Here is a 12,209-nt window from a genome sequence, read left to right on the forward strand (position 1 = left end):
CGGGCAATTTTCGTGCATCTGCGCATGCGCTGCGGCCGCAAGGCACACGCACGGACATTCAGATTGCATACCAGAAGGATGTAATTGCAACTTCATTTAAAGGGGCAGGCATCAGAGGGGGGAGGTGTCTTGGCTTTAGGGTGGAGTGGTCCAGACAACGCAGGCGTGTCTGGATCGTTTTAGGGGCAGCTGCATGACATCACATGCGGGCACTGCGGGGAAGACATGGCGCTGGTGCATATGCAGGGGGGCTACCGGTAATCCTGGCGGTAGCGATGCCTGTGCTGCAATCGCATTTTTAAATGCAATCACAGCACTGGGAGGCGCTTCTCATGCTGGGCAGCCTTGCCCTGTGCTGGGCGCCCCCCAGCAGGAGATTTTTGCAATTTAGTAGAATCTGCTACTGAAGCTGAATGAGGGCCACAGTATCACGCAGTGTGTATGGCTGAGCGATATATCATACCATCGGTCTTCGGGTCAGCTGGAACACATATTGTCCTGATGTGTACCCAACCTAACTGTTGCTGTGACACGCCCCCGATATTGTCAAGACACGACTATTTTTGATTCACCACTCCACCATTACTTCCCACAAACACCCTGTCTGTCACTCACTTTACAAATAAATCCTCACGGCGACCACCACCGCTGAACCATCGCAGCACATGTGCAGTGGGGGTTATATGCATACACAGTGGCTAAAAATAACTCCACAGTGTACAACATCAACACTGCATCCATCACTGAATTTTAAACATTAATGGAAAGCTATTGTAAAATCTATGTCATTCAGTTTGGCTTCCTTGCTTAGGGTTCTGTTTAAGAATGAGCCATCCGGACTTGCGGTTCCGGCTACCTGATGAGAGGCAGCTGAGGCAGTGAGCTCCGCTGCTGAACGCGCCCTGCCAGCTATTTCACGGCTTTAAAAGCCTCCCACACGGTGCTGCTATCGCCCGCTATTTACCCTGCTCTGTCCACTGTATGGACAAGTATCTACTCCCGATGCCCAGCTACAGAAACCGCTCATAGAAGGAAAAAGAGCGGCGCCGGACGGAATCCAAGATGGCGCCGGACGCCTGCTCCAGCGCTACACCCGCTCTCCAGCCGCTCCCACAGCAAAACATCCTGACTCCTGGATCAGAGGTAGGCACTGAGGGGGAGAGGAACACACAATCTAGCTCCCCAGCAGACACAGAAATACCTCTACCACCACCTGACACCCCAGTCACATATGGGGACATGATTGGAGCCATACGCCTAGCAATGGGCCCACTCCTTAAAGCACAAACAGCAGACATAAATAAACAGCTCTCTCTGCTCACACAACGGGTTTTGCACACTGAACACAGGCTGGGGGAAACTTTTGCAGACGTTGCAGGTCTGAAGCAGGCAACCGCCCGCCACGATAAAGAAATTTATCAGCTGCACAAAAAGATACAAGACCTTGAAAATCGGTCTAGGAGACATAATCTCAGGATCATCGGACTCCCTGAGACGTTGAAAGGGCAGGAACTGTTTGATTTTATTAAATCCACTTTGCCCGACTTGCTACATGTCCGTGATCGATGCGACGATATTATTATCGAGCGTGCACACAGGATAGGGCCAATCAGATCCCAAGAAGGAGCACGACCACGTGCAGTAATATTCAAAACCCTCAATTATTTGCACAAAGAATTGTTATGGTCTGCCTCACGCAGGCAGAGAAATATAACGTGGGACGGTCACAAGATACTAATCTTTCAGGACTATTCTGCAGAATTGACCAAAATGAGGAAAGACTTTGCCCCGCTCTGCTCTCGATTAATTCAGGAGAACCGCAAGTTTGCTCTGCTATATCCTGCGAGACTGCTTCTCTACAATGGTTCCACCTTTAAAGATTTCTTAACTGTATCAGATGCAGAAGCCTTCCTATCCGAGGAATCTGACCCTCAGGGCCTCCGGCATGGAATGTCTGACTGCGACTGACGAGAGCCTATTTGTCACATACACACCTGACGTGGCACTACTGTGAGAGCCACGCTCTAATACGGGTCATACCATCTACACAACGTTTGCTTGATACCGATGAAACTACCCAGATGTCCTGGACATACATTGGCACTTGGGCCGCTCTCAGAGAAATGAGCTTACATGGGTAAAGCTTTACTTGTTTACAGAACTCAGAGAGCGAATCACCATAACACCGGGTGAAACACAGCACTATAGAAATTATGTTGTTTTACTAGCTAGGCGCGTTTGTTTAGGAGCAAGATATGCTCACGATTGATACTTCCATGTTTGGCAATACTCTCCACTATGCCGGAAGTCATTACATGTTTGTATTGTTTACTATTGTTTTTGTTATCAGAAATTATGTTAATCCCTGTAATCGTCTATTAATCCCTCGGCAGGGCATTCTGAAATGTAGTCTTGTGTCTCTCCCCACTCTGAACTGTGGTTTCTGCTTCCCGGTGCTGGGTGTCTTAGGACGGGTCCCAGCGCGGGGACAGCGGACCCTCACTTGAAAACGGTCGTGTTGTACTGCTCCCAATTATGTTTTATCAATGTCTCTTAGAATAGGTAGTTGGAATGTGGGAGGTATAAACTCCCCTGCAAAACGGAAACGTATATTGATGTACTTAAATAAGCTCCATATAGATTTACTGTTTCTCCAGGAAACGCACCTGGTCCCCACTGAAGTCCTGAAACTCAACATGCTTAAGTGGAAGGTCTTAGCGGCATCGTCCTATAACTCTAAATCACGGGGAGTAGCTATATTAGCAGCAAATCACCTCAGAATAGAAGTAACCGGGCTCACGACCGACCCTTTGGGCCGCTATGTGTTGTGCCAGCTGCAGTGCGACCAACAAAAATTTACCTGTCTAAATGTATATGCTCCCTCGGTCTACTCTGTCTCCTTTTTCCAAACCATTGTCTCTTTACTTACCCCCTTTCTAGATACACCTATTATCCTATGTGGAGATTTTAACATTATCTCTCTCCCCCAACTAGACAAGCAATTTCCTGGAACTGCTGGACAGAGACTCCCTAAATTTGGAGTACCAGCTTTAGCACGACAACTACTATTACTAGATATGTGGAGGGTTAAACACCCTACTGAAAGGGGATTCTCCTGCCTGTCAGCTGCCAGGGGGACGCTCTCACGAATTGATTACATGTTATTCTCTAGTTCCTTACTGCCCAGAGTGGAGAGGGTTGAAATGGAGTCAATTTCCTTGTCTGACCACTCGGTAATCTGGACAGATTTATTTCTGAGTAGAGAACAAAATGATTTTATCAATTGGAGATGTCCAGCATCCTTATCTGTGTCCACCCCCTTGCAGCTGGCAGTATCTACAGCCTGGGATCATTATGAAACAGACAACTCCTCTACACTACACTCCAACCCCACATTATTCTGGCAGGCAGCCAAGGCCACATTGAGGGGAGTAATTATCTCACACTCGATTTCAGGCAAAAGAACTCTCTCTGCAGAGTACCTTATGGCCCAACAATCTCTTACCACAGCATTTCAGGCTTATAAAAGTAACCCCACGACAGCCACAAAAGGAACTTATAAGCTAGCCAATCAGAACTTTAATAAATTATTTACACGCCTAGAGTCCTCATACACATTCAAAGGAAGATGCAAATTTCACAGGTATGGGAATAAATCTAGCAAACTGATGTCAAATCTGCTTATGGGCCAACGAGCGCCATCCACCATACACCCTCTAAAACAACAAGACGGATCCCTGACCACATCTAATGCACAAATAGCTGGAGTTCTACAGAACTTCTATGAATCCCTATATACCCCTTCCCCCACTGCCCCCCACTCTATGCCAACATTTTGGGAAAATTTACCTCTCCCACTGCTACCGAATTCCTGTCACACACAAATGACGGCGGACATCACAGTGGAAGAGGTTTTGGCGACAATATCAACATTGAAACATGGGAAGGCGCCTGGCCCGGATGGCTTTACCTCGGATCTCTATAAATTACTTTCTACTAAACTAGCTCCAATCCTCACACTAGTTTATAACAATATGTTAACATCAGGAACCCTCCCAAAATATTTTAATGAAGCAACACTAAGAATACTCCCGAAACCGGGCAGAGACCTGTCTGGCCCAGGTTCATACCGCCCAATTTCGCTCCTGAATTTAGACTACAAGATTCTGACCAAGATCTTGGCAGAACGCTTAAAAATAGTATTGCCCTTGGTGGTCCACCGGGATCAGACGGGCTTCATAATAGGACGGAACTCTGTGAATAATATCCGGCGAGTGCTGGCCGCGGTACAAGACTCCCAGTGCGCCATGTCCAAAATACCACGAGCAATTCTATCCCTAGATGCCGAGAAGGCCTTTGACATGGTGCACTGGGACCATTTATATGACTCCCTGGCCAGGTTCCACTTCCCAGAAAAATTTATACAGTTTATTAAAACTTTATACACTTCCTCTACCTCTAGAATCATATGCAATGGACTGATGTCAGCAAGTTTTAAGATCAGACGGGGAACCAGACAGGGATGCCCAATGTCACCCTTGCTGTTTGCCCTCGCCCTCGAACCACTGGCTATCGCCCTCAGACATTCCTCCCTATATCAAGGTATTATGATAGGAAACTCAGATCTCCGCTTATCACTATTTGCGGACGACATGCTGCTATTTCTATCGTACCCCACACATTCATTCCCAACTGCACTTAATATCATCCAGCAATTTGGGGAGTTCTCTGGCTATAAAATAAACGTCAGTAAATCGGAACTCCTAGTACTGAATGGTCCTAGACCTACCCTCCCAACGACGACCAACCTGAACACTGTTAAGCTAATGGACTCTAAACTTAAATATCTTGGAATATACATCCCAGACAGACTAGAATCCCTATATAAACTAAATTACCCCCCAGTGATTACATCTATGGAGCAATCCTTATCACGGTGGCATAACCTTCCCTTATCATTGCTAGGTAGACTCGAAGTCATTAAGACAGTGATATTCCCTAAGCTGACATATATCATGCAAATGTTACCTATCAAACTGACAGGGAAAGACACGAAACGTATAATGGCCGCATGTAGCAAATTCTTATGGAAATCAAAAAAACCCCGCATCTCATTGATAAAACTGCAATTACCCAAAACAAAGGGAGGATTGGGACTTCCCAATCTTGCTAATTACTCACGGGCACTTTTACTGAGGTATGCCCTTGATTGGTTGACAGAACAGAATATTTACACTGACGTAACACTAGACAGTGCTGTTTTAACCCCATTCTCCCCAGGAGCACTGCTACACACACCCAAACCCCACATTCCGACACATATATATAATAAACTAATATTCAGAGATACCTATGAAGCCTGGTGGTTTGTAAATGAGAAACTACACCATAACCCCCGCAGCTCCCCTTGGTTACCTATATGGGGAAACCCAATGTTTACTCCAGGATTGGAGAACCCAGCTTTCCAACGTCTTCGGACAAAAGGCCTTAAAGCGATTGCCCAAGTATTTGATCCAGGGGGAGAGCTGATGTCTTTTCAGGATATACAGGATCTATATGGAATCCCAGATTCCTATCAGTTCTCCATATTACAACTATATCATTACATACATTCACTCCCTCCGATGACTTCCTCCTCCCTTTCAGCAGATCCCTTACTACCCATCTTCTCTAAGTTTATCAAAAAATGTTATAAACCCAAAGATATCTACTTAAAACTTATGGAACCGTTTCATGCACAGATATGGCAAAAGACCACTGACACCTGGAGTAGAGATATACCTTTATTACAAAATAGTCATACAATATTCAAATATTATACACAGACACTTCGAGTGGTGCAATCTTCAACCCTCCAGGAAATACACGTAAAGACACTGTATAGAGCATATGTGTCACAGAGCCAGAGAAGTCACTTTGTACTAGAAGAAACGGGAAGATGCCCAAAATGTAGATACTTCTCGGCCACCTTTTATCACAATATCTGGTCCTGCGGTCACATAAAAAAGTTCTGGTATAAGATAGTTGGATATATTAATACATCCTTCTCCTTAACAGTTACATTAGAACCTACAGCACTGCTATTTGCCAACTTTGAGAATTGGGATATCCCCATACCACAGAGAAAGATGATACCCTTTCTGATGATATTAGTCACGGTAGCAAAAAAGGTAATACTCAATAACTGGATATCTAGACACACACCGAGCTTAACGGAAGTAGAGAACCTCCTAGCTATTTATATGTCTTATGACAAAAGCCTTGTTCCTACGGGCTCCTCTACTGAGTCGACACGGTTTTATAGGAAATGGGAACCGTTTATAAGCACGACATCCCTCACACTATAGCTTCCCCACACTGAGCTTCTATACCAAAAAGACACGAAACCGCCGCAAATACCCCCCCTCCAATCTCGAAGGGGAACAGCGGCAATATCAGATGTACAGACACTACCACACTATCCTGACACATGAGACTCGAGATGTTCTTAACCAGACGATGGATTAACCTCACCCCCAATCCTTCCCCAGTTTGACCCCCCCCCCCCCCCCTATCCTTTTTATCCCTGTTACTTTTACTTGTTAAATCTTCCTCCAGAGGCTCTTATGATGTTTGAGAGACCCTGGATGTCTACATGGAGAAGGTGAATTGTATATGTTTCAATTGACAGGCAAAACACTGAACCAAACAATGTCACTATACATTTCCATTGAGACCAAAATGAGTTATCATAACTCCAATGGAGCGATGATACTGATTAAACCAGTATACCCATATTGTTGACCGGTCTCTTTGACTGTGAATAATTCGATGTGGTGAATTGTATGTACATTGTAAATTTTTGTAATATGCATTTTCCTTACTCTGTAATATCTATTTTCAAATAACAAAATCCAATAAATATATTTTGAAAAAAAAAAAAAAGAATGAGCCATCCGATCAATAATATTTTTATTACATCCAGTTAATATTTAGTTAAAAAAATGGTAAGCTTCAGTCATCTATAGATTGTGACTGTACTTATCTATAGGTGTCTTAACAGCATAGTAGACCCTGGGCAAAGCAATACACACCCATTCACAGGAATCAATAAAAAAAATTGTTATAACTTGCTCTTCCTGTGGTTGCCACATACTTTCATACAGTGAATGGCTGTCAGCACTTTGATTGGTGGATAGCTCCTGGCCTCCACCAACCAGCATGTAGAGATGCTGCCTGGCTGCTCTGATTGTGTGACAACCACCCATCTCTGCTCAAAGGTCCAAAGAATTGTGGGCCCTGGGCAGCTGCCCAATGTAACTAGACGTTACGATGGTCCAGTGCAGATAGAGTACGGTACTCAGCGTCAGCAATGAGGACCCAGCAAAAGTTGTTCCTGCTTCAGCAAAGTCTTCCAGCATTTGCTGTGTCCCCGTCTGGTTAAAATGCAATGTGTGTGCAGACGACCATGTGCATCACTTAGTAACCCGTCAGGGTTACAGTAGACTGCTGGAAGCTCGGCTGAAAATGCCACCAAAGAAGTTCATACTGACTGATTTTGACAGGTAAGTAATGTTACATATCAGTTTCAAATGCAATAGTATCACTGTGATATTAAATGAAATCAAGCAGAGAACTAGATGCGGTCAGTTCCAAAAAAAGATTTATGAGTAAGGCCAGGAGAAGGATTAGGAAGAAGACAGTGGCAAACGCAGGATTTCTTGAGGGGGGTTTCCAAATGCAATCTGCAAATATCCCACTCTGCGGAATATGGAATACAGTATAGATGATCTATAGTATAGGCTGAATCAAATATATTTCAATAAAATAAATAAGTTAAGTGGTCAGGAAAAGGTTAAACATACTATAATAAATAACTGCGCAAACATTATAGAACCAGTACTGAACGTTCTAAACACACATTATCCCACCTCACGGTAAGGCACCTGTCTCTTCTTACTGGTAGCTACTCTTTGGTCCAGTGCACTGAATGAGGGCTCAGAACCACACTCACAGCAAACTTAATAGAAAAAACTGCTACCACTGGGCATGATGTGGCAGTGACTTTAGTAATTGTATTATATACCATTGGTATTGTTGTCATAATTTGCCACTTGCCAAGAGGAGGGGGGTTTCTGGGCAACCGGAACCCTCCCCCCCTGCATTTGCCTATGGAAGTGGCAAATGTCTTAAAAACAACAAGGCTGAAAGGTTTAGATTTGTTTTCCCTTTGTTTTCCCTGAAAGCAAAAGAACATTGTGAAGCATGAAACTAACCGCCATCATAAATGTGAATTCACTACTATTCTGTGATTGGTTAGATTTATTTAAGACTGTCCAATCACAGAGAAGAATAATTTTTAAGCTATTTATATAACTGGAAACCAAAATAAATTTCCCTGCCCCTGGGCAAAAGTATTATTTGAATTGAACTACTGTTGATAACTACTGTGTGTTTGATTCTAGGCCAACCTTTTGAGAAAAAAGTGTTTTATTACGCTCCCCCAAACATAACTTTTCGGATTTTATTTGGGAGACGCTTCGACTATGATAACCCAACTTTTCAGAAGATGGTGACCATAATAGATTATCTTGTTATTCACACTGGTCTCCCTCCTGCTAAGGTACAGTATACTGTAAATTAAAAAAATCAATAAAATAGCCTATGCTAATCGTACCTCATGTGACACAGAAGGCATAAGAATTAAAATGACAGATTAGTCTAGAAATATAATTATTAACACAATGACAAGATCAGGACTGGAATTTTCCTGTGAGCAGGGACTGACACCTCCCACTTATACTGTACCTCCCCTCCAGCATCTCCAGAAGGTGAGAATGTAAAAGTAGGTACTGTAAGTATGGGGCACGATGGACCCTTAAAAGGTAACATTGAGTTAAAAATTCAACTTGATGTATATTAAGAGCTATTAATAACATTTATAACTGTACACATGTAAGTCTTTCAGAAACTTCTCATTCCTGTTAGTAACCCCACTCACTTACCATGTAGTCAGGCCCGGCGCTACCTGATCAGCAAGGTCTGCAAAGCATGGAGGCTCCGGGTGGGAGAGGCGCTGTCCCCGCTCTGCTACCTTGCTGGCCCGCAGTGCTGCTGTCCGCTGCCAGACAGGCAGCGCCGGCAGAACAAACATAAATTCTCCTCCAGTGTGCTGTGTGTGAGCCTGTCAGGTGCCTCCCCCTTCCTTCTCCTCCACGGCTTGTTCCTCTGCGCTGCACCTAGCTGGAAGACAGGCAGCAGTGCGCGCACCAGCACCCCCGCGGCCCCCTTTTCCCCCCATACCCCCTTCTCCTGCGTCTCCTCTCTGTCACTGAGGAGACACAGCAGTTTTCAGCAGCCTCCCTCCCTTCCCATCAGTGCTGGATTCACGGGGGCACCGATAAACAAGAAGTCACATGATGCAAAGGAGGAGCCAGCCAGAAGAGGAGCAGCGGTGCAGTGTAGCAGCCTGCAGCACCACAGGCACACATAGGAGCAGAGGCCCAGCTAAGTCTCAGGTAAATTCTGCTGCAGATAAATGAAGGAAGGGGGAGGGGGGGGAGGCGGGGAGGGGGGGGGGGGGGCGAGGGAAGATGGGGAGAGTGTTAAAGTGTCATATTCAGAGGCGGAACTCCGGGAGGCAGCGGAGTCGGCTGCCGCCGGGCTCCTGACCTGAAGAGGGCACCTCGCAGTGGCGTAACTACTGCCCCCGCAGTCCTCGCAGTGGCTTGGGGCCGAGGGGCTGCGGGGGCGCCACTGACTTTACAGAGATTGACATGCGGACGAGCGTCCGCATGTCAATCTGCAGTCTCCTTCCCTGCTGTGTTGGAGGGACACGGAGCGCATAGCGCGTCTCTCCTATGTCCCTCCCTGGCTCTCTCCCGGCCGGTCTAATACAGGAAGTGCCGTTCGTGAGCTCTGATTGGCTCACAAACCGGCACTTCCTGTATTAGACCGGCCGGGGGAGAGCCAGGAGGGACATAGGAGAGACGCGCTATGCGCTCCCTGTCCCTCCAACACAAGGGGGGGGGAGCAGGCACTGGGGGCATATACCTGGCACTGGGGGGCATATACCTGGCACTGGGGGGGGAGACCTGGCACTGGGGGGCATATACCTGGCTCTGGGGGGCATATACATGGCACTGTGGGGGAAGACCTGGCACTGGGGGGCATATACCTGGAACTGGGGGGCATATACCTAGCACTGGGGGGGAAGACCTGGCACTGGGGGGCATATACCTGGCACTGTGGGGGAAGACCTGGCACTGGGGGGCATATACCTGGCACTGGGGTGGAAGACCTGGCACTGGGGGGCATATACCTGGCACTGGGGGGCATATACCTGGCACTGGGGGGCATATACCTGGCACTGTGGGGAAAGACCTGGCACTGGGGGGCATATACCTGGCACTGGGGGGCATATACCTGGCACTGGGGGGCATATACCTGGCACTGTGGGGGAAGACCTGGCACTGGGGGGCATATACTTGGCCCTGTTGGGGAATATCTGGCACTGGGGGCATACACCTGGCACTGTGGGGGAAGATCTGGCACTGGGGGCATATACCTGGCCCTGTGGGGGAATATCTGGCACTGGGGGCATATACCTGGCACCGTGGAGGAATATCTGGCACTGGGGGCATATACTTGGCACTGTGGGGGAATATCTGGCACTGGGGGGCATATAGCTGGCACTGTGGGGGAGTAGGCACTGAGGGGGCATATGTGGCACTGTGGTGGAATATTTGCCACTGGGGGGAGCAGGCACTGAGGGGGCATATGTGGCACTGGGGGGGGGTATATTTTGCACTGGGGGCATGTACCTGGCACTGGAGGCATATACCTGACACTGTGGGGGAATATCTGGCACTGGGGGCATATGTGGCACTGGGAGCACGGCCCTAGCAACAAGCACTACCCCCTAGCAACGAGCATGACACCCAGTGCATGAAACCCCTGGCAACGAGCATGACACCCTGAGCATGAAAACCCCTGGCACCGTGCATGGAACCAAGAGCATGAAACCGCTGGCAACGAGCATGACACCCAGTGCATGAAACCCCTGGCAACGAGCATGAAACCCTGAGCATGAAAAGCCCTGGCACCGTGCTTGGAACCAAGATCATGAAACCCTTGGCAACGATCAGGTAATTTAAAAGTAATTAGAAGCCGAACTGTAGGGCTTAATGTGTAGTGGGCATTGTGGTGTGTGGCATAATGTATCACGGACATTGTGATTGCATGGCTTGTATGTTCCAGCCAACCAGATGCAGCTTGCCGCAGCTAGTTGCAAGCACAATGCGGCCGCTTGCGGGTAGGATGAGAGCGATCACATCTGTATTTATAGGAGGGCGCAAAATTTATAGTTTGCAGGAGGGCGCCGAGCACCCTAGCACCGCCCCTGCATGTAGTCAGTCTCTTAAAACATCTTTAACCAAACAAATGGATTGGATTGTAGAGAACAATAGCTTGCATTAAGTTATGCAGTGAAAATAGTGATGAGCGGGTTCGGTTTCTCGGAAACCGAACCCCCCCGAACTTCACCCTTTTTACACGGGTCCGAGGCAGACTCGGATCCTCCCGCCTTGCTCGGTTAACCCGAGCGCGCCCGAACGTCATCATCCCGCTGTCGGATTCTCGCGAGATTCGGATTCTATATAAGCAGCCGCGCGTCGCCGCCATTTTCACTCGTGCATTGGAAATGTTAGGGAGAGGAAGTGGCTGGCGTCCTCTCCGTTTATTCATTGCTGAGTTGATGCAAATATTTGTGCTTGCTTATATCATTGTGGGGACAGGGTAGCAGATTTATATTAATATAGGAGGAGTACAGTGCAGAGTTTTGCTGATCAGTGACCACCAGTTTTATCCGTTCTCTGCCTGAAAAAAACGCTCCTTATCTGTGCTCAGTGTGCTGCATATATCTGTGCTCACACTGCTTAATTGTGGGGACTGGGGAGCAGCTGTATTATATAGCAGGAGTACAGTGCAGAGTTTTGCTGACAGTGACCACCAGTATACGTTGTCTGCCTGAAAAACACTCCATATCTGTGCTCAGTGTGCTGCTTTATTGTGGGGACTGGGGACCACCAGTATAATATTATATAGGAGGAGTACAGTGCAGAGTTTTGCTGACCAGTGACCACCAGTATATAATATACAGCATTACGGTACAGTAGGCCACTGCTGTACCTACCTCTGTGTCGTCAAGTATACTATCCATCTAGATTCTA

The 12,209-nt window shown here is 47.0% G+C and overlaps 1 protein-coding gene across 1 annotated transcript in view; it reads left to right on the forward strand.

The window, feature by feature from the left end:
• The window catches only part of LOC134945341 (cytochrome P450 2W1-like), a 76,882-nt gene that overhangs the window by 32,833 nt on the left and 31,840 nt on the right, over positions 1-12,209 (forward strand). The window contains exon 4 of the mRNA XM_063934543.1: positions 8,445-8,602. Within this exon, the coding sequence (XP_063790613.1) occupies positions 8,445-8,602 (158 nt within the window). The remainder of the gene's footprint in view (positions 1-8,444; positions 8,603-12,209) is intronic.

The sequence above is a fragment of the Pseudophryne corroboree genome, chromosome 7 (genome assembly GCF_028390025.1).
Source record: "Pseudophryne corroboree isolate aPseCor3 chromosome 7, aPseCor3.hap2, whole genome shotgun sequence".
Taxonomy (NCBI): domain Eukaryota; kingdom Metazoa; phylum Chordata; class Amphibia; order Anura; family Myobatrachidae; genus Pseudophryne; species Pseudophryne corroboree.